This window comes from Camelina sativa, chromosome 10 (assembly GCF_000633955.1).
Source record: "Camelina sativa cultivar DH55 chromosome 10, Cs, whole genome shotgun sequence".
NCBI lineage: Eukaryota > Viridiplantae > Streptophyta > Magnoliopsida > Brassicales > Brassicaceae > Camelina > Camelina sativa.
Window position 1 is genome coordinate 9,924,044 of NC_025694.1, and position 22,747 is coordinate 9,946,790.

General features: G+C 36.1%; 7 protein-coding genes across 8 annotated transcripts; 3 read left to right on the plus strand and 4 right to left on the minus strand.

The window, feature by feature from the left end:
• On the minus strand, nt 414-4,125 carry LOC104718223 (cationic amino acid transporter 1). The gene is made up of 3 exons (XM_010435932.2): nt 3,499-4,125; nt 1,512-2,174; nt 414-1,349 (listed from the first exon to the last, which is right to left on the minus strand). The coding sequence occupies exons 1-3, from the start codon at nt 3,908-3,910 to the stop codon at nt 628-630; spliced, it is 1,797 nt and encodes a 598-aa protein (XP_010434234.1). The 5' UTR covers nt 3,911-4,125; the 3' UTR covers nt 414-627.
• LOC104718224 lies at nt 6,050-7,100 on the minus strand. Its single transcript, XM_010435933.2, has 3 exons — nt 6,918-7,100; nt 6,584-6,784; nt 6,050-6,465 (listed from the first exon to the last, which is right to left on the minus strand). The coding sequence occupies exons 1-3, from the start codon at nt 6,955-6,957 to the stop codon at nt 6,065-6,067; spliced, it is 642 nt and encodes a 213-aa protein (XP_010434235.1). The 5' UTR covers nt 6,958-7,100; the 3' UTR covers nt 6,050-6,064.
• On the minus strand, nt 7,563-9,291 carry LOC104718226 (protein BUD31 homolog 1). The gene is made up of 4 exons (XM_010435934.2): nt 9,156-9,291; nt 8,751-8,847; nt 8,466-8,653; nt 7,563-7,863 (listed from the first exon to the last, which is right to left on the minus strand). The coding sequence occupies exons 2-4, from the start codon at nt 8,842-8,844 to the stop codon at nt 7,708-7,710; spliced, it is 438 nt and encodes a 145-aa protein (XP_010434236.1). The 5' UTR covers nt 8,845-8,847; nt 9,156-9,291; the 3' UTR covers nt 7,563-7,707.
• On the minus strand, nt 9,819-11,095 carry LOC109127047. The gene is made up of 3 exons (XM_019231226.1): nt 10,931-11,095; nt 10,320-10,481; nt 9,819-10,087 (listed from the first exon to the last, which is right to left on the minus strand). The coding sequence occupies exons 1-3, from the start codon at nt 11,078-11,080 to the stop codon at nt 10,040-10,042; spliced, it is 360 nt and encodes a 119-aa protein (XP_019086771.1). The 5' UTR covers nt 11,081-11,095; the 3' UTR covers nt 9,819-10,039.
• Nucleotides 11,163-18,158, plus strand: LOC104718227 (DNA damage-binding protein 1b). The gene is made up of 19 exons (XM_010435935.2): nt 11,163-11,464; nt 11,884-11,932; nt 12,156-12,215; nt 12,305-12,396; nt 12,803-12,854; nt 13,000-13,062; nt 13,190-13,239; nt 13,475-13,550; nt 13,875-14,084; nt 14,191-14,297; nt 14,369-14,477; nt 14,668-14,868; nt 14,956-15,171; nt 15,518-15,628; nt 15,820-16,095; nt 16,193-16,467; nt 16,553-16,901; nt 16,997-17,281; nt 17,400-18,158. Exons 1-19 carry the CDS (start codon nt 11,361-11,363, stop codon nt 17,979-17,981), a joined length of 3,267 nt encoding a protein of 1,088 aa, XP_010434237.1. The 5' UTR covers nt 11,163-11,360; the 3' UTR covers nt 17,982-18,158.
• LOC104718228 (adrenodoxin-like protein 2, mitochondrial) lies at nt 18,337-20,429 on the plus strand. Of its 2 annotated transcripts, XM_010435936.2 has the most exons (8): nt 18,337-18,488; nt 18,598-18,689; nt 18,770-18,837; nt 19,310-19,422; nt 19,539-19,645; nt 19,788-19,837; nt 19,930-20,012; nt 20,118-20,429. In XM_010435936.2, the coding sequence occupies exons 2-8, from the start codon at nt 18,632-18,634 to the stop codon at nt 20,230-20,232; spliced, it is 594 nt and encodes a 197-aa protein (XP_010434238.1). In that variant the 5' UTR covers nt 18,337-18,488; nt 18,598-18,631; the 3' UTR covers nt 20,233-20,429. The 2 variants fall into 2 exon arrangements, with proteins under 2 accessions (XP_010434238.1, XP_019086160.1); XM_019230615.1 differs by having other exon boundaries at nt 18,337-18,689.
• On the plus strand, nt 21,391-22,292 carry LOC104718229 (dof zinc finger protein DOF4.5-like). The gene has a single exon (XM_010435938.1). It carries the CDS (start codon nt 21,426-21,428, stop codon nt 22,212-22,214), a length of 789 nt encoding a protein of 262 aa, XP_010434240.1. The 5' UTR covers nt 21,391-21,425; the 3' UTR covers nt 22,215-22,292.

Sequence of the window (22,747 nt, forward strand, 5' to 3'; positions counted from 1 at the left end):
GATAAATTAATAAATTTTATTTGCTCACAATTATCATATTAAAATTACTACTTCAAATTTCACAAAATATTGATGCAAATACAACAAACAAACAATATAAAACTGTAATACACATAAAAAGTAAAATATTATAAGATTCTAAAATAATTCGTATTAAAAACACATATAGATTTATAGAATAATTAAAAATAAATATTATCTCAAACAAAATAATTTTTAAAAAAATATATAACAATAGTTTTTATTATTATATTATATATTTTTTTTTTAAATATGGACCGTGCTTTAAGCATGGAATATAACCTAGTATCATTTAATTGTAAATTATAAATTTCTATTTATAAACCTTAACCAACATATAACCTTCTAAATCAAAACTTAATAATATTTTATATGATGTACTAACCCCTGTGACCAGCGTACATCCGCCAATGCATACAACACGAATGTGTGTCGGATATAAAACCAGACCTAATGCATGTTTTGATGATGAAAAATCTATTAACATATTGAAAATTTAGACAAGCCAAAAGACATTACAATATGTGAGAGAACCCTAATTAAAGAAATGAAGAATCTGACAACTTAATAAAAATGGAAAGCCAAAGCCAATATCTTTTAAAAACACTAGTGATCTAAAGTTGTACCACCAGAATTATCAGCAACAACACCACCTTCCTCAGCTTCCTGCAACGCCATCTTCTCCTTCAACGTCGCCTTAGCTGTATCATACGTCGCGTGCAACCCAAACAAGACGTAATATACAAGCAGAATACCTGTCCAGATTGCAAACCTAATGAAAGATTTGACATCGATCGAACCAAGAAGAAATATATTAATAGCGATCGAAGCTGAAGGCAACCACGGGACCAAAGGAACACCCCAAACTTTCGGGGCCCTAGCTTGCGGTACAAGAAATTTCATCCCAACTGTAGACAAAAACCATATCGGAGCCGAAACGCAATATCCAATCCAATCTTCTTTTCCCAAGGCCCAATATACAGCAGTCGCGGTTGAGGACGCAAAAATCAAACCTAAGAACACTAAAAACTTGTTACGGTCACGAGAAGATGTTTCTCCGGTGACGTAATATCTTCTGACGAGAAGAGCCACAGCAACGAACATGAAGATGAAAAGTGTCGAAACAGACAAGAGATCGGCTAAAATTCTCAGTTTTGTGAAGAAGGCTATGAGAGCTGTCGCTGCGAGCATTACCACGGTAGCGTTAATCGGTGTTCCGGTCTTTGCGTTGACTTGAGCTAGCCATGGAGGCAACATATGGGTCCGGGCAATGTGCGTCATGTACCTAGCTTGACCAATGGCTCCAACTAACAAAACCGTCGTCATACCTACACATTTCAACGATTAGTTTGGATGTGGCACATAAACCAAGTTTTGTTTGCTTAAGATAATGCTTAGGATTGTGAGTTTAGTTAGAATATACAAAAATCAAATGTAAACATATACACAAACGCAACATTTTAATCAAGGCCAAAATTGTTGTTATATACCTTTAAGGGCACCAAACGCGACAATGTACTTAGCCCAATCCCATCCAACATCCGAAAAAGCAACCGAGAATGGCGCATCCGGATCAATCTGGCTATACGGTTGCATGAGACACAACGCAACCGCCATGAGACAATAACAAACCGTGGTAACCACCATCGATCCAACAAGACCAATAGGAATATCTCTCCCTGGATTTTTGGTCTCCTCAGCCATCGTCGAAACAGCATCAAATCCAATATAGGCAAAGAAAAGAACCGCCGCGGATTTAAACACTCCTCTAACGCCATACGGAGTGAAATCGCTGTAGTTTTTTAGGTTGGCTTTAGTAAATCCCGCGATAACAACAAAGAGAATCACGACCATGTGGATTATAGAAGCGATGTAATTAAATCTTGAGGATCCTTTTGTGCCAAGGACTGCTAAAACGCAAATGATCACGCAAACTCCGACGGCGATTGGATCTAAGTGGCTATAGTCTTCGCCAAGACGGGGAACTATGACGCGGAAGTCGTCAGGTTTATGGTTCAAAAGAGTGGCGAAGTAAGAGGTCCATGATCGAGCCACGGCAGCTCCGCCGACTACGTATTCGAGGATTATGTTTCCGGCGGCGATGAATGCCATGAAGTCCCCTAGCTCCACTCTTAAGTAAGCGAAAGAACCGCCTAAATATACATTTGACGAATATGTAACGTCGGTAGTAAATACGTTAGTGTGTACTTAAATATTTTTTGGTTATTCTTTAACTATAAACCAGTATATAGACAGAACAAAAAAACAAATTTTAAACTGTTGTAATGAATGTGGAAATAATATAATATATTTGTGTGTATGTTAAGTCTTACTAGGAGACCTCGGCCAGAATTAAAATTGTGATAAAAGTTGATATATTACCGACCAAAAATTATTATTACTTTTAAAGCCAAAACGAAAATCTAATTACATGGCGACAAATTTGCCCCCTTTTGTGAACAATATATGTTAGCTTAGACTTCATTAGTTATTTTTAGAGAATGTCTAAAATGTTTTTTTAATAATTAATTTTAATTATAGATATCTCTAAATGTGTAAAAGTGTTTCTAACTAGACACTTAAAAACATTTTTGCAAACACTAAAGACACTTATAATTATAGAGTATTAAATTAATTATAAAAAGAATGTTTAAACATTCACCAAAAATAAGCAATAAAATGGTCTTAACTATCAACTAAAATATAATAATCAATCATCCGATTGGACAATTTTGTGATTTTTTTGTCAACAAGAAGATAAATATTTTTGGCTACTATATATCAAATTTATAATAGTAAGATTATACGATAGACAGATAAGTGCAGCATGTGTATGTGAAATTGTGAACGACCCTCTGAAGTCAACTAATTAATTGACCCCGGAGATTCCGTCAGGCCACGATAGTTGAAAACTCAATACAGGATAATATACAGTTTATGTTCTATAAAGAATACAAGCAATGGTAGGTGCGAGCATGTCCTTATCATCTAAAAGTTTGTACCTATTTTATTACAGTAAGACAAACGAAACAACGTAACTACTATATTCCTATGCGTTTAAAAGTATTAAAGAGCATAGTGTATGGTTGACTCTATGTACATAAATAGTATACTTTTATCGGTCTACGGTGAATGAAAGTGACTGTCTAACTGATACAGAAAAAGGATCTTCTGAAATTTTATATGTAAAAACGTATCTTTCGTTACTAAACCACTACACTAGGGACACCCTAGAACATGGGACAAAACTTAATTCACGCCGAACCAAAAAAAAAAAGATTTAACTTGCGGGGAAAATGAAACAACATAAATGATTGAATCAAAAGATTTAACTTGCGTTTTGGTTCAAAGGTGTAAAACTAAATTTTAAACTTGTTAAAATATTTTTGTTCTTATCCTAATTATTCAAAATTTTATATAAAATAAAAAAACTTGAACAAGAATATACAATAAAATAAGATAGTATTTTTTAATTACCAGCGACGGGAATCTCAACGGCGAACTCGGTGTAACAAAAGACGGAGAGCATGGCGGAGACACCGGAGACGGCGTATGACAACACAACCGCGGGACCGGAATATTCACGTGCTTCAAGTCCGGTGAGAACGAATATACCGGAGCCAATGACAGCACCGATACCAAACCACATCAGATCCCACCACGTCAACGTTTTCTTCATCTCGTGACCACTACGAGCCTTTATCTCGTTGATCTCGTCGGTGTCGAGTGAACGAGTGGTAATACGATCCAAGAACCTACTAGGTGTTTCTTTAAGTGCCTTAAAGTAATTCCCCATGCTTTGGAACGATTCCTCCGGTAAGAAATCGTCTTTTGTGCATGAACAGCCTCGCCTACGTAGGCCAGCGTCACCACCTTGTTCCGATGCCATTCTTTTTTTTCTTTTTTTTTTTTGGTCCGGATAAACAAGAAATTATTACGATCCAGATTCTGATTGAGATTCAGAATCTGAGATCGGTTTTGTAATACAAGTTTACAATGAATGGAGACTAGAAACTTGGGAAAATACAGAGAGAGTATATGAAATTGAAAAGCGTATGATTTTGTTTTAATTTTTTTTTTGTAAGTAACAGATAAACAGATAAATTTGGGATCTTAAAGTCTGCCTTACTTATAGTAATAGTAGGTATCCTTTGACGTTTCTGTAAACAATATTTTTGTGTAATTAGCTGGAATTACGATACCGAGAAATTAAATATGGAATTAGAAACCTTAAATGATAGAATCAATCCATGAGATTTTTGTGTATTATGATTATGAGGTGACTAGTTTGGTCAGTAGTTGCATTCTTTGACATTTTTTAATTTTTATACAAAGAAGGAATTGTCAAAAAATAATACATACATACAAACAAGGTGTAAATCGAATTATGTCAAAAATAAGAAAAGAAATAAACTAGTTTGGTTCGAATTTCACACACCAAAAACTTACCGCAATTGCTCCTCTTTGCCTCAAGAAAGACATTGGATTCATCTATTTTTTAATGTTTATTTTGTTTTAATACTGATTTTCTCAATTTTATATTAAACGATGTCAGATCCAAGAACTGTGATACTTATTTGGGTTATCTTTTTACCTCCAATAAACCATGAAAAACAAAAATAACAAAACGAAAAGATCATGCCTCTTGTGTGTGTTATGTGAATTAAAAGAGCATTAAGTTATTGGAACTGAAAATAATTGGGGGAAGTGGGAGCTAAAGAAGAACTTAAAACTTGTCTTTGCAAAAGTTTTACATAAGATGATTAAATATAAATATATATATATATATATATACATATAATATTACTATTATAACAAGATATTATATTCGAATCAAATTTAGGAAATAATTCATATGAGAATCATACCATTAAATCAATATCAATATATTATATTTGAAACCGAAGTATAGGAAATAGAGACTTCTTAAAATATCTAGAGATTAGAGAGAACTAGTCAGTGGATGTTAATATTCTTTTATTTTTTTTGAACCTTAATTAGTTTTTTTTATGGTGGAAACTTTTGGTTGTCATCATTTTAAGCCTAAATCTTTTTCTCCCACGATCAAAAGAACGAAGATTGAGAGTATTGTCACTAAGGCTCAATGGCTCTATTATGGCTCGATTTGAATTTCTCTTATTTCATTTGCGTCAGCTCCTACACACGTATCAATGATTCCTTAATTTTGTGTGTGTGTGTGTCAACGACACATGTATAACACATATGCATATGTGATGCATAACACATATGCATATGTGTTAGTATATCCGACAAGACATTAATTAAACATTAATAATCCTTGTCATCCATACGTATCTTGATTCGCTTACATACATATTACTGTTTCAGGTCAACCGTAGTAGTGACCAGTAATATAATTAGAAGTCAAACTAGAAGTTATTTCACTACCAATATAATTTTTTTTATTAAAGTCATAAGATTAATTTGCATGAAATTTCCTTATCAAAAATATATTTTCCCCTTATAACTATATTGTAATAATATGAATTATGATCTATTGATTATAATAGTAAGACTATTCATTCTTTCAGTGGTTCAAGAGAAGAGACTGACAATTATTTTAGTGGACCTTCTTTTCTGGTTATCGGAAAGTTCAAATGTGCTCATACTCTCAAAAGACCACGAAAACATCGAGCAAAACCACGTACATGTTCTCCCGTTTTCGTAAAGTTTTGGAAGACAGAGGTTGCTGTGTTGTCTTAGCAAAGCCTGACACACTCATAAACCTAAGCATCATTGAAGAGGAAAAAAGCGGCATACTCAAGAGTCTACTCCTACTGATCTGATCCCAGTGAATGAAGCTTTAATTACTTTGTTTGTTACAATGCGTAAATATTATACTATTATTGTCTGGCCTGTAGTATTATTAGTTCACTCAACGCCCATCTTCACCTCCTAATAAGAAAGAGTAAATGCATTAGACAAGTTGTTGATGATGATGATCTAAGTACTGCTCATGAGTCACCTGCTGGCGCCAGTTTACACAAATATTAAATATGTTGGAAATTGATGTTGAATATTATCATGTTTTTATAAATTTTACAAAAAGCAGAAGCATATACAATCTTAAGTCATGCAAGCAGCATGCATCCTCCACTGTGATTGTTGTTGAACCATGACGCATGTGATCCTTATGAGAGAACATCTTCTGCTTCTTATTGTCAAGACGTTGTGAGGTACCGCTAGGGCCATTGAATAGGCTAGTCAAAAACCAAGTTGAGACTTCACTAGGAAGAAGGTCCCATTCTGGATCAGATTGGGATAAGAGAATAGCCTGACCTCTGCCATACAGACCTCCGAGACGATAACCCATGTCGTCTCCGATGTTTTTTGCCAGCACAATGACATTCGTCGGTTTAGGATTTTCAAATGCCCACAACATCAATTCCACAAACATGGTACAAATTCTCGCATCTTTACCATCTGGAGAAAAAAAAAAAAAAACAAAAGTATATCAACGGAGATCTAGATTACATATATATATATATATGTATAATGTGTAAGAGGAGAACAAAAGGGTTAAAAGCAGTGAAGGATTCACCATGGGGATCGGATTTGATGATGAAGCCAGCATCCTCATATTTACGTCGCAATTTCATCATCATCCGGAACGTAAACCTGGATTGAAACCTCTTCACCTGCTTCTTGATAGCTTCTTTGATATTCAGAGAAAACGAAGCAGGATCAATACCATCTGGGATTGGGTAATCCTCTACATCCCAAAACACACATGTCTTACGACCTGCGCGAGAGGATTTCACAAACAGAGAGACGACGAATCCGATTAGATGCGCTATCAACATATATAGGCCAGGTAGTAACAATTTCGATGAAAAGATATATATATATATATATAGAGAGAGAGAGATCTTTACCAGCGCAAAGTATCAGCGGTGTATTGTTGGTAACACTCATATTGTTTCGTCGGAGAACTGCTTGCGGATGAGAAGACTTTGTGGGATTTAGGGTTACAACTCCTCTACTCTGCCTCGCGTCTTTCTTGCGAAAACGAAGCAGGATCAATACTTTGTGGGATTTAGATACGTGGAGAAATCACAATGTAACTTGTTTGACTAAAGTAACTTTTCCTCTTTTTTGTTTTTTTAGACTTAAGTAACTTTTTGCCTATCCGGTTCACACGTTTTAGGTAGAGAGTTTCTTCATGAATAAGCTTTCTTGGCTTGAGGATGGATGGATGAACTAAGAGGTTTCTCGAAGCATTGGTTTGGATGAGATACTCTTCCAACGAGGCCACTGAAAATGCTGGTCCTTGACTTGTACAAGTGCAACGGTTTATGATGGTATCATCATCTTTTGTTTCCCAACAGGTATAGAGGCACGCAGGCCTATAGACACTTCAACTCATGGTTATTCAGAATAACGGTTAATTATCTTATGCTAGAACCAAATGATTTTATGTAATCCAACAGGTATTTTTCTTTACAGTTTCACTTTTTAAAGCTAACTTTTCTTTTCTTAAACATGCTAAATAATTGACCACTGCGTTAATAGTAAACTGCTGTGTGTAAAAGGCTATGGTAGAGGCTTTGCAAGTGGGTTTATATAGTCAGGGTTTTAGCCTTTTATAGGGTACAGAGAATTCAGATTTAACAAGTCATACATAGAATTGTAACAAACAGTCAGGGATTGTGCAGAATCCAGAACTTAATCGCCACTGGCACATCCTTGACAGCCGCAGTGAACGCATTCAACCACTTTCTCTTCACGCAAGTTCTTCGGTACACGACAGACACATGTTGTTCCATAGTTGTGGTCTCTTGGCTGTATACACCGCAGGCAGCATAAACGTTCGTATCCCGACTGCAATTCACAAAACAGAGAGTTCAAAAAGAGTCAGTAACAAACAGAGAAACATAGCAACGAAACTATATCTGTGTTCACTGAAAGACTACAAAAAAGTTAAATCAATGTCCAGATACGAGAACCTACAAACAGGATATGCATCTGAAGTATAAACTGAAAGCATGGGTACAAAGATCCAAGAGAAACCATTATCAAGAAGCAATACTTTCAGAATTCATATGATGTTTAAGAGGCAATGTTAGAGTTATTCAGGATTCAGCAAAGCTTGGACGAAACTGGTCAATCTAAGTGACAGTTTTAACTTTTAACAAACAGAGAAAACATATTGTTTTGGACCCTACGGAACAAAAAAAGAATCTCAAGTCTAGAACCTATTGTTTTGTTAAGATCATTCCACGAAAATGCATATACTAGGACACTTATTTCAGTGAAATAGCTTCGAGATCCATTGTGCACTAGGACAGAATTAGGTCCCCTAAACTAATTTAGTGATAATTTACACATCCTCAATTACATGTACTATGCAAAGCAACTACAGAGACTCCACCCGCTAACTAGCACAGGCAAAAGTCTAGCCAAGAAAGACATAAGAAACGCACCTTTTTCCACTTTGCAATGAGGCTACGATCAGCATAGCCTTGATCCAAGCAAAACTCATACAGCTCTTTAGAAATTTCCTCCCTTCGGTAATAAAGGTCATATACATAGCGACTCCTCTGATGAGAAACTTTGAAGATTGGCCATAAAGTTTCACACTTTCTCTTGCCATCATGTGTATCCATCTCAGCTGCACAAGGAACCAAAAAAATAGTTAGACCACTAACATAAGAAGAAAACAAAAAAACACAATAGTGAAGCATCTGAGATTGAAACTGAACACTAACCGTCTCTCATCTTAGCATCAAGCTCTCGAAGAGTAGGCTCGATCAACTCCCATCCTTCTGGGTACTTGATTCGGTTAGTCTTGATCTTTGGCATATTCTACACAAGGCAAAATTCACAATGTTAAACAAAGGAACACAATTAGTCTTACTCAAAATTAGGGTTTCTACATCAAGGATATTATTATCAATTCGACGCAGCGGGAAGATCCTAACGAAACCCAGAACACTCTAGGTGAAGATTGAGTGATATAACGGGGGCAATTAGGGTTTATCAATCTATGTGATATGAGATCCACACAAAACTCAGAAAAGGGAGAAAGTTTAGGGTTCAGAAGCGAATCGATATGATTACAGAGGGGGTGCGAAGCAAAATTGGTCTAAGAGGGAAATCGAAGAAAAGCGTACCTTTGGAGTTACACGACGGGACGAGCAAGTTGGAGAAAGAGAGAGATCGCGGCGCGGGGGACGAGGTAGAAGAAGAACCAACGCAACGTCGTAGAAGCTCTTTACTCTTTAGTGTTGGGTATTTGGGTTCAGTATATAATAAACGAGTGTTTTTAATTTTTTTATCTTATCACCTATGCCGGTCTGAGAAATAAAATACACGTGTATTTATGTTTTTGTGTATTTTCTATTTCATTATATCGACTAAACAAGTTAAAAGGTTTTAAAAATTTGTATGGATATGCTCTTTTGGATTTAGATTTAGATTTTTTTATATGCTCCTTTTTTTCATTAACATGCATTCTGGATCCTGAAACAGAATCATATTTTGGAAATAAAAATTCCAAATTTACAAGATAAGAAAAGTGGAATAAATTCGAAAATATGTATGGTTGTAGCAGAACCATTCTTTTTATTTCCATTTTAGTTCTTCCTTTGTTTTCGGTTTATACGACACAACCACATTAAATAGTGGGCTCAATTTCTCACTATATATAGTTGAACTGGTCTTTTTGTATTTTTATTTTGCTTCCTCCTTTCTTTACATAACCACATTCACCAGGGTTGTATTCAAATGCATTCACATTCATATCAGTATTATCATGTGAATTAGGAAAGGGAAAAAAAAAAACAAACACAAAGGATTCATTGGAACTTTATAACATCAATCATCTGCAGCTTCCGACATTGTCTGTGACTAAGCAAATTATTTGGCAAAACGCAATAAACAGCTTCAAGATAAAGACCAGTGTAAACCTTAGTCTGCTGCCTATGGCAGCCACTGATACATAGAGAAACCAAAAAACACAAAATAGGAACAGGAAAAAAGAAGAAGAAGAAGCTGCTTATTCCTTTTTGCCGATTCCATTTGACATGTTGTAGATCCCTGTTCCCTGTATCAGCCAAACACAGAGATTCATATAGTTAGATGATGAACATGATTAAAAAAAAACTGAGGCAATTATCTAGTAAAACCATGGAACTAGAGCATTTGGGATTTCGCAAAAACAATCTAGTGGAAGTATCAAGTTCTAAACAAGGATAGATTCAAAGATATATATATATATATATATATATATAATTTGTGAAAACCAACAAGGAGATGCACATATGAACGAAACTTACAATCATGTAGAGAGAGCTAGCAGCCAAGGCAAGAGGAAGAGCAACGGAGGTGATCTTGTCTATTGGTCCTTTCAAGTAAGTGTGCCTTTGGAGGCTCTGGAACAATCTCTGCTTCTCAAGAAGCTTCTCTCGTGGCCTAAATGGACTTTCAGTCAACATGATCTGCAAATATCCATAGATAGCCACACACAAAAAAACCATCAACGCCATGACCAATACATGAGATAAATAACGCATTTACATAGAAGAAGGACCAAACTGCTTAAACAAAAGCATTTGACAATTTGATAATAAATAGTATTCAAATCAAGATACGAGATTGTGCTTGTCGACATCATTATGTTCAAAAAAATATTATACGCCATGGCTGGATCTGAGAGAGTGTAAACAGTCGAATTGGAGAGTTTATAACATCGCACAGATCAGTAATCAACGAAATTAGAAAACTTTTAAAGGTTAAATCCCGATTTATACAGTCGAATTAGAGATTACACATCGCAGAGGTCAAAGCAACGGAATTTGAGACGAACACAAACCTTATAAAACACGAACACACCGATTGCTACGAAATCAAAATCGATCTAACAAGGAAAAAAATCTCAGAAGCTTACCTGAGAGAAATTAAAAATCCGAGGAGATGAGGTGACTTTGACGGAGATAGAGATAATCGCAGGCGCAGATCGATGACGAATGAAGCAGCAACAAGAAATGAAATGGTGTTGTTGAAGTCTTCTTCTTAGGGTTGGGTTTAAACGTGTCATCAATTGGGCCGGGCCCAAATTTACATATAATTTCGCTTATATATCGAACCGGATCGTACCGTCTCTTTAATTTCCGATTTTGTGTTCTGAACCGGCCGTTCTTCTTAAGGCGTATCTTTCTTCTCCGCCTCCTCTCTCTCTCTTTGCATCGCCGTGTCTCTGTCTTGCTTTTTTTCGTTTGAATCCCAGAAGAGAGAATACAGAAGCTTCTTATAAAAGAAGCGGGAAATTTCTCAAGCAAAGCGTAAACCCTAGCTTCTGGGCGGAGAAGAAGAAGAAGATGAGCGTATGGAATTACGTCGTTACGGCTCAAAAGCCGACCTGTATCACTCACTCTTGCGTCGGGAACTTCACCAGTCCTCAAGAACTCAATCTCATTGTTGCGTATGGAACTTTTCTCTCTCTTCTCCCTTTTGTATTCTTCAGATGTTAATTTGGGGGTTTAGGGTTTTTATAGGAAGCTTGTTTTCTTTAACGGTTCGAGTTCTGTGATTTTTACTCTCATTGCCCTCTACTTTGAGAGCTGAATATTGGGTTTTGTATAATCTCTTTGGGGTTTTTGATCTCGTGGATGGTTTGTTTATGTGGGAGATATACACAAATTGATTCATCAGCTGATCTACTCAGTGATGGCTGTGGACTTGATTTCATTGTTTAAGAATGGGAATTTACTTAATTCTGGGGAATTGAAATTGTGTATATGGTTTTGAAAGCTATCTAATTTTTACCATCTAGTATCGTCTTCTAGAGATGGTTCGTTCGTTTGCTGGTTAGTTGATAATTGTGTTAAACCTTTCTTTCAGGAAATCCACTCGGATCGAGATTCATCTGCTTAGTCCACAGGGGCTTCAGGTACTCCATTATCTATTCTTCTAATGATTCTGTTTTTTTTTGGCTTTCTTCGTCTCAGTGCTGTTAAAAGATAAGTTCATTTCACTTTTGAAATATCATGTTCCTTGGATTTGGCGTGGATATGTCATATGTGAAAAGCTTTTGTTACTTATAGTATTCTTATTCCGGAAAAATAGAGCTCCCCATATGGATTGGATATGTTGAGTGATTTAGACTGTTGCAGACTATACTGGATGTTCCTCTATATGGTAGGATCGCAACTATGGAATTGTTCCGTCCCCATGTGAGCATAATTTTCTTATTGCATACTTTTCTCAGTCTGAGGTAATATGTAATTGTCAATGTTAATTGATAGTACTTCATCTTTTGCAGGGTGAAGCACAAGATTTTTTGTTCATTGCAACTGAGAGATATAAATTCTGTGTTCTTCAATGGGATTATGAGTCTTCTGAGCTTATTACAAGGTATACTTTGCCAAAAGATATAAACTTTTCATGCTATCAGATGACGTTTAACTAACCGGATGTGTTATATGTCTTTCGATATGCTCCTGTAATGTTATTATATTTGAATTTAGTGTTCGAAAGGGACCACAGTTTAGTAACGATGTGCATAGTATAGCATGTGATCAGGTTGTGTCTTTTGGATAATAGTTCATCACGTGTCTTATCTGTTCAGAATGTGTTCTAGAATCCCAGTTACTTTGGGGTCATTTATCTATCTGTACTTTGTAGTATATCCAAGTCCTGCAAAAAACTTTTCTCTGGTGCTAACATAGTTGTTGCTTACTGTTAGTTAAGTTATTCAATATACCAACTGACTGTTATTCCCTTTACCGCTGAATTTGAAAATCGTTTGAACATTTTATAGGGCAATGGGGGATGTTTCTGATCGGATAGGCCGACCGACAGACAATGGTCAGGTATTGAGTCCACTAGTACTGCACTGTATCTTTCATAGTGGCTAGATTTTGATTTTCCTTCTTCAGTTGTATTTGTGCTATAATTTAATGGTTATGTTATGTGGTATGTTTGAAGCTGAGTTCCCACTTGACACTGGTTTTGCAGATTGGTATAATTGATCCTGATTGCAGAGTAATTGGTCTCCATCTGTATGACGGCTTGTTCAAGGTATGGTTTTGTCTTTTAGAATAAATTGGAACTTATGCTATGCTAATTTACTGCCCATATCATATTACTGAACTTCCATTGATCATTGTCTAATTCTATAACTTGGGTTCCTCACTTCCTCGGTTAGGTTATTCCGTTTAACAATAAAGGACAGCTCAAGGAAGCTTTTAACATAAGGTACTGTTTTTCAGTTAACATGCTGCAATTTGGAGACTATCAAGCTTATTTTTTGCTCTGTTTTTTGTTGGTTAGTTGTATACATTGTGTGTGCTCTAGTGCACCGTTGTTTCCATGCATCAGCTTCTGTTATAAACTCTCAATTGACTCGGTCGATATCTTGGTTTCTTGCAGATGTGGTTATTTTAAGGAACACAAAAATGAATGTAATATTGACCATGTTGCTTAATTTCAGGCTGGAGGAGTTGCAGGTCCTAGATATCAAGTTTTTGTATGGATGCGTGAAGCCTACAATTGCAGTACTTTATCAGGTTAGCATACATATTTAAATTGCTATGGAAATTATATTTGGTAATTATATAATATATATATATATATATATATATATATATATGTTTCTTCCATGTATGAACCTAGTTCTGTAAGCAATATTGTTCAACGGAGTCCTATTTTTTTCTTAATATCTGCTCTGTTGGTAAGCTGGTGGAAATTGAGATTAGTTCTGCTGTATAATACAGCCTGTATTCTTTTAAACGAATTGTATCTTTTCACTTAATTTGGTTAACTTTACTAATGCAATGTGATGCACTCAATGATTTTTGTTGGGTGACTCTAATTAATACTTGGGATTTCAGGACAACAAAGATGCTCGTCATCTCAAAACATATGAAATTTCTCTTAAAGATAAGGAATTTGTTGAAGGGCCATGGTCACAGAACAATCTCGACAATGGTGCTGACTTATTAATCCCTGTACCTTCACCTCTGTGTGGCGTCCTTATCATTGGAGAAGAAACCATTGTCTATTGTAGTGCCAATGCATTCAAAGCAATACCAATACGACCTGTAAGTTTTTTTTGGCATTGTCATATGGTCCTATAATTGCATAACCTTTCAGTAAGTACCCCTTTGGTTTTTAAGTTTGGCACGTGACTTCAATTTGTATCTACAGTCGATCACAAAAGCATATGGAAGAGTTGATCTTGATGGTTCTAGGTACCTTCTTGGTGACCATGCTGGACTGATTCACCTGCTTGTTATAACCCACGAGAAAGAAAAGTGAGTTGATATTACAAAGCTCCGTTGAAATAAATGATAATGTGGATATTCTGACTTTTATTTATCTCAAGGGTCACTGGCCTCAAAATTGAGCTTTTGGGTGAAACATCTATAGCATCTTCCATCTCGTATCTTGACAATGCTGTTGTCTTTGTCGGTTCAAGTTATGGAGATTCGCAGGTACGTTAGATTTGAATATTAATGAGGTCTTTGAAACATAATTTTTTTGAAGAATGTAAACTTATATAGTTCTTTGGTTACCACTATCCTAGATATTTGTGTTTCAATTGTTATTTTCTTTTAATAGTAGTATAAATACAAGCTTTTAAGCATCCAAACATTTTCATTTTTTCTTTCTTTCTTATTGCAGCTTATTAAGCTAAACTTGCAACCGGATGCAAAAGGTTCATATGTAGAAATTTTAGAAAAGTATGTCAACTTGGGGCCTATTGTCGACTTTTGTGTAGTTGATCTTGAGAGACAAGGGCAAGGTCAGGTTGTAACATGCTCTGGAGCATATAAGGATGGTTCTCTTCGCATAGTCCGCAATGGGATAGGAATAAATGAACAGGTTTGATGTATATTAGGAATTTCATTTTTCCTGTCATGTAAGCAATATTCTCATCTGATGTTATAATAAAACTCTGCTGTATAACAGGCGTCCGTGGAACTTCAAGGCATCAAAGGAATGTGGTCGTTGAAATCGTCAATTGATGAAGCATTTGATACATTCCTTGTAGTTAGTTTTATCAGCGAAACTCGTATATTAGCCATGAATATAGAGGATGAACTGGAAGAAACAGAGATTGAGGGTTTCTCGTCTCAAGTGCAGACTTTATTTTGCCATGATGCTGTCTACAACCAACTTGTACAGGTATGTTTTCCAGAGCTCATTCATTGGTTTCTATGCATTTTCTTGTAGTATGATGTCACAAGGCCTGGAAAATTTCGTCGAAATCTATTTTATAGGTGACAAGTCTATTCCAGATTAAGAACTCAGTCTGTTTTCTCTGGGTTTCCCTGTACTATAGTGTTTTATTGATTTTAGGGTTAATCAGTTTTCTTTTTAGGTCTTTTAATCTTTCAAAGCAAATCAAATGTAGGAGTGTTTGTGTATTTCATCGTTGTTGTGTTTCTTTGGACATAGTTTCCTGTCTGCTATATTGTTTTATCCTATCTTTTTCCCTAGCACGCACTAACTACTATTTTCTCTTAATCAGGTTACCTCAAATTCTGTCATATTAGTCAGTTCTACAACTAGAGAGTTGCGAAATAAATGGGATGCCCCAGCTGGATTCGCTGTTAATGTTGCAACTGCAAATGCGAGCCAGGTTTGGCTTTCTTTCTTAAGGTTTTCTATAGTATATTTTTTTCTAGCTGCTATATCTAAAACGTAGCCCAGATAGACGAATTCTAGGAGTTTCTGATGATTGAGTGATTTTGTTTTGTTCTCAATCTTGTAACTTCAGTATTTTTCTCCTTTCTAGACATGCAATGTGATTTGGAATGATATACTTGTTAGGTTCTTTTGGCCACTGGAGGTGGGCATTTGGTCTACCTAGAAATTGGGGACGGGACATTGACGGAAGTGAAACATGTCCTGTTGGAGTACGAAGTTTCTTGTCTTGACATAAACCCCATTGGCGATAATCCTAATCACAGTCAGCTAGCTGCAGTTGGGATGTGGACAGATATAAGTGTGAGGATTTTTGTGCTGCCAGACTTGACTCTTGTTACTAAGGAGCAACTAGGAGGGGAGATAATTCCCCGATCTGTTCTTCTTTGTTCATTTGAAGGGGTATGATTTTCTTCAGATTTTTGTGGAAGGGCCATCTTTCTTGTTAATGCAGCCTTTCGTTGCCATATAAATAACAGTGGAATTTCATTTGTTACAGATGTCTTACTTGCTCTGTGCTCTTGGAGATGGTCATCTCTTAAATTTTCAGTTGGATACGTGTAGCGGGAAATTAAGAGATCGAAAAAAAGTATCACTGGGGACTCAGCCTATAACTCTGCGTACTTTTTCATCTAAAAGTGCAACACATGTGTTTGCTGCATCAGATAGACCAGCGGTTATATATAGCAACAACAAGAAGCTGTTATACAGCAACGTGAATCTAAAAGAAGTTAGTCATATGTGTCCCTTCAACTCTGCTGCTTTTCCAGACAGGTAAACTTATTTTGATCCTCTGTTATTGTCCTTTGGGATCGAAGTACACTGGTTAAATCTGGTTCTGCTTCTCTTCCTTGTGCAGTCTAGCAATTGCCAGGGAAGGCGCACTTACAATTGGCACCATCGATGCCATTCAGAAGCTTCACATACGCACTATTCCCATTGGAGAGCATGCTCGTCGTATCTGCCATCAGGAACAAACACGAACATTTGCTATCTGCTGTTTGAGAAACCAACCAAGTGCGGAAGAATCTGAAATGCATTTTGTCCGTCTGCTGGATGCCCAAAGTTTTGAGTTCTTGTCAACTTACCCTTTGGATGCCTTTGAATATGGTTGCTCCATATTGAGCTGCTCGTTTACAGACGACAAAAATGTCTATTATTGTGTTGGTACGGCATATGTTTTGCCTGAGGAAAATGAACCAACTAAGGTATCATTTCATTGAGACACGCTACTCTTTATTTTCTATGTGGTAAAAAAAATTATTTTTTCTTTTTCTATATTCATGTTGTTTTGTGAATGTAGGGAAGGATACTTGTCTTTATAGTTGAAGAAGGAAGATTGCAGCTTATCACAGAGAAGGAAACCAAGGGAGCTGTTTATTCTCTCAATGCCTTCAATGGAAAACTTCTTGCTGCTATTAATCAAAAAATTCAGTTGTATAAGTGGATGCTGCGGGATGATGGCACTCGCGAGCTGCAGTCTGAATGTGGACATCACGGTCACATACTAGCTCTCTACGTGCAGACCCGTGGAGACTTCATCGTCGTTGGTGACCTCATGAAATCAATCTCTTTATTAATTTACAAGGTAAAACGTTTTGACACAAAAATTGGTTTCCATCTTCTTGTGAATACATGTCAAATGTTAGATTGTTATGTTCATAAGAACTGACCGGGAGTCTTGAATATTTGTGTTTGTTTTAAAGCACGAGGAAGGTGCAATCGAGGAAAGAGCTCGCGATTATAATGCAAACTGGATGTCGGCAGTTGAGATACTCGATGATGATATCTACCTTGGTGCTGATAATTGCTTCAACCTATTCACAGTAAAGAAGAACAATGAAGGCGCTACGGATGAAGAAAGGGCTCGTATGGAGATTGTAGGCGAGTATCACATTGGGGAATTTGTGAACCGATTCCGCCATGGGTCGCTTGTAATGAGGCTGCCAGATTCAGAGATTGGTCAGATACAGACTGTCATATTTGGCACAGTGAGTGGGATGATAGGAGTGCTAGCTTCTCTGCCTCAAGAACAGTATGCGTTTCTAGAGAAACTGCAGACGAGTCTGAGGAAAGTGATAAAAGGAGTTGGTGGTCTAAGCCACGAGCAATGGAGATCATTCAACAACGAGAAAAGAACAGCGGAAGCGAAGAGTTACTTGGATGGAGATCTCATTGAATCCTTCTTGGATCTGAGCAGGGGTAAGATGGAGGAGATCTCTAAAGGTATGGATGTTCAAGTGGAAGAGTTGTGCAAGAGAGTTGAGGAACTCACTAGGCTTCACTGAGCAAACCCCATATCTTTTTCCCTCTCTTTGGTTTATTTCTCTACAATCTTTTTTTGGTTTGAAAGAGTTGTTGTCATTGTGATTTCATTTTCGTTTTGGTGCTTCAAACGATGATAAATTGCATTTTTCTTTTCATTTTTGATTAAAAGAATTGTATAATCATTGCAGTTTTGTGGATTATTATTATTATTATTATCATATTAATAAGAGTTCCATTGTGATGGAAAATTTCAAGTTTTTGTACTTGCCTGAAAGATACAATTACATGGGGATCGGTTTAATCCGGTTTGGTACGGGTTAGAAACATTTTCGGAACGGCAAAGATTAAACCAGAAGGGTTTAGTTTAGTATTCTGGTGGAAGAGAGAGAAAGAGAAATGAGCTGAGATTTTGCGACGGAGGAGGTTTGTCTTTTGCGACGTAGTACGAACCCTAAATCCTCTTTTAGCTCTGCCTTCCATCTTCAAGCTCCCCTGAAAATCTCAGCTTTCATCGAATCTTTCTCAAAGTAATCACCTTTTTCTTCTTTCTACTGTGGATTGGTCTTATCGTTCTTCGAATCAGTTTCCAGATGTTTAGATTCTCTTGGCGTTTTTTTTTTTTTGGCACCCAATTAGGTGAAATTTTGAATTGCGTAGCGGCTCCAAAATCATGCTCTTCAATAGGCTATCAAGATTAGGTTCTCGCATTGTTAAAGAGCTCCCAAGAGGTAAATTTTGCAAATTTATTTGTTTTGCTTTTGGTGGTGGTCTGGTGAAAGCAGAGCTCATGTATTATGCTTTTGGGCAGAGAGGCATTTCTCAATGCGTGGAAAGAGGATTACACAAAGGTCTTATGGCCAATATCTGCAATCTTCGGTTAGTCTGAGAGCTTTGTTCTCTGTTTTGAAATTTTTTTATTGCATTGGTCTAGGACTCTAGGTTGAGCATTTTTCATATGAATCTTATTCTGTTCATTTATAGGATATGTCACTTCCCATTTTGCTTTCAAGCTTTAAGATATGTTCTGTGATTTCTTAATTGGTTTTCTCTGAGTGAATTTTGGATAGAAGCTTGTTGATACTAAGTTTGGTTTTTGTTAGGAATCTGAACACCACCCTTATCAGTATCATAAATTGTTTTAGCCAGTTATAGGATATGTGATGCGTAATGATTATATAAGTTCAGCAATCAGCAATCAATAGAGAGAGAGAAACAAAGATTTGGCTTTGGCTCAAACTAATGTGGTGACTTGTGTAAATGAATTAGCTATGAAGCTTTGTGTTTTTTGGGTGAGTGGCATGTTCTCTTAACTTGATTTAGTATGTGATGCTCTTTTTCTTCTCGACAGCCAATGCCACGAAGGCAAACTAGGAGTTTCCATGAAGCATTTTTCTCGAATAATCATATGTTTTCTGCATCATATAGCACAGCCTCTGAAAAAAGTGGCGAAGAAACAGAAAAGTAAGTTCGTATTTATCTCACAACACATTCAAGTCTTGTACAACAACAAATGTCGACACGATCAAGTATTGTTGCCTGAATGTAAGAACATGCATGCATTTTCATGTTTTCTTCAGGATAAACGTTATCTTTGTTGATAAAGATGGAGAGGAAATTCATGTTAAGGTCCCCATTGGAATGAACATCCTTGAAGCTGCTCATGAAAATGATATTGAACTCGAAGGCACAATCTTCTTCCATTTCTTCNTTTTTTTTTTTTTATTCGTCCGATGATGCTTTTTGCTTAAACCAAGATATATAGTAACTAATGTCTCAGATTGGTCCTTTCATTGGAAATTTACAGGTTGCTTTTTCTAAATTTTCAGGGGCGTGTGAAGGTTCTCTAGCATGTTCGACGTGCCATGTCATTGTTATGGTAAAACCATCTCTCCCTTACTATCACACACATCTGCATAGATGATTATTGAATTGTATTTTACCAATTAGTTGAAACTGTAATTGTAATAGGACACCGAATACTACAACAAACTAGAAGAACCAACAGATGAAGAGAATGATATGCTAGATCTTGCTTTTGGGTTAACAGAAACGTGAGCTCTCTCTCTCTCTCTCTTACCACCTTACGTTTTAAATGGTTTCAATCGGGGTTTAATGCAAGCAAATATTGACAATGTTCCATTGAAAATGTTATATAGGTCGCGATTGGGATGTCAAGTCATTGCAAAACCAGAGCTAGATGGAGTACGCTTAGCCATTCCTTCAGCCACCAGAAATTTTGCGGTTGATGGGTTTGTTCCAAAACCTCACTAGTCACACTAAAGCCTCGGAGCTGAGGGGTTATTTTGAGTTTACACTGGTTTACTATCCGAAAAAAAATCTCATTACATAAAATTACCCTTAGGGAGTTATACAAATGTATTTCAGACGGTGAGATTTTAATTGCAGCCTTGTCTTATTGTTTCTTGAGTTTGATTTAGATTATTGACAAAGCTAAAGATATTGATGAACAGATCAGAAATTCGAAAGCGCTTTGATCATGTTGAGCATTTAAACCTCAACAGTTGATTACCCACACAGGAACGGTCTAAAGGGCCTGTAGTCTTAAATGTTGAGTTAGTTTGGGCCACTGTAGGACCGTTGAATTACCTTTAGAGCAAGCAATTAAAACAAATAACTTTATATTTGCCTAAACTAGTGGCGTCAAGACAAAACTTTGTTGTTAGTTCCATCTCTTCAATTTAACAGACAATATACAACTTTAACTCTTTCTATTTTCACCAATTGTATTTAACTCAAAATATATAAAGTTTCTATTATTAACTTTTATAATAAATTTGTAAATCTTTAAAACAAACTTTTACAATAATATTTTTTGATGCGCCAATAAGATCATGCGTCAACCGCACTCGCTCACACGTATTATATTTTCTCTATAAACAGATAATCATTAAATCTCTACTAAAATTAATTACTTAGATGCTTTATCATTTAGAAAATTAGGCAATTAAGAACTCTTTCTACCATGTGTAAACTATTTTACATATTTCTCTATAAAAAAAATTATCTAACACATCATAAGATAGAGCTTTAGCACACGCGTCGCTTACAATTACTCTTATCTCTTATAGTAAATGTATGCAATCTATGTTTGATTTGCCTTAAATTGTCATTACACTCTCAATAGATTTTGTATATGTTTATATGACTGAATCATTTAATTATATATATCTTGATTCTCCATTTTTCATATACAAACAAGAGTTAGGAATTAATAAATCCTTAGTTTTTGACTAAGCTTAGCCTAAGGTTTATGGTGTGTAGATAGATCTTCAGATTTTATTAATACACAATCTTTGACACGTTGCGCTCTCAATCTCACATCCTTAAACTCTCAACCCCTATCTCTTCTTATATAAGAAGGGACACCCTCCCAGCACCAAAGATCATAGCAACAACAAAATCTTATAGTCTAAACCCAAAAAATCAAGTGTTTCTTGAGAGAAATGGATAACTTGATTGTTTTCGCAGATGAAGACGACAACCAACAACTGAATGGAGTGAAGCCCCCACCGCGAGCGTGTGCAAGGTGTAGCTCCAACAACACCAAGTTCTGCTACTTCAACAACTATCGCATGTCCCAGCCACGCTACTTCTGCAAGAACTGTCGTAGATACTGGACTCATGGTGGGGCTTTAAGGAACATACCAATTGGTGGAGGTGTCCGTAAAGCCAAGCGGGCTAGGATAGATAAGTCTCCTGTTTCTCGTATGGTTTCTCCTGACATCCAACAGGTTACTCCTGACATCCAACAGGTTAATCATCAACCTTTCTCGTATGTTCAAGAAAACAATGAGTTTATTGGATCTATTGGTGCTTCTTCTTCTTCTGTTGCTGCTGCTACTGTTGGAAACCATTTTGGTTCTTTGTATGATATTCGTGGTGGTATGGTACCAAATGTGCCTCCTCCATCTCAAAGTTTCCAACCAAATCATCGCCTAGATTTCCAAGATGGATCATTTGATCATGATTATTACAATGTTGGATCCAGTACTAATCCTTTCATAAACCAATCAATTGGTGGTGGTTACGTTGATAATTACAACGGTTATGGCATGGAGCAATACAAGTGGAACCAGAGCTTCAACAACACTCTGACCATGAATCATGACGCCAGCACTAGTGGAAACAGAGGATCTGACATGACCATGATGAACAGCGACAACAAAAACAAGATGATCAGATACAACAGTGTGATTAAGCATCCTTGTCATCTAGAGAAGCATGGTCTTTAAGACTCTTAACCGTATTAACTGTTTTCTATTTATAATAAAATAAAAGTCAAATGTTTCTCTTTTATGTTTTTATTGGTTTTTTTTCCCTTTGTATAATAATATTAATTATCTATTTTCTTTTTAAAGTATAATGTATAAATAAATATCTAGTAATCACCAGTTCGTTTCATTGTTTTGCAATCTGCATATATCTTTCTTGGTTATGTTAGATGGTCATAATTAGGTGTCTTGAGCCAAATCACAAACTAATTTTCAGAGTATTTTAAAAACATGATTGGAGCGGAAACAAATTACGTCCAACATAAATCGTTATGTAATTTCAAAAGGGCCGGGACTTAGACAATCTAAGTTAACCTCAGTCCTCATCAATGGCACTTGATAATTAATTTCGTGAAAACTTAAGTAGCTTCCTTTTTACCAAATTTATTTGATATATTAATCTATAAATGACTTTTTTTGTTTAATGATTCGATTGAAATTGGGGTTCTTTTTACTAAATATTATATGTTTGACATAAATAATTATAGATTTAT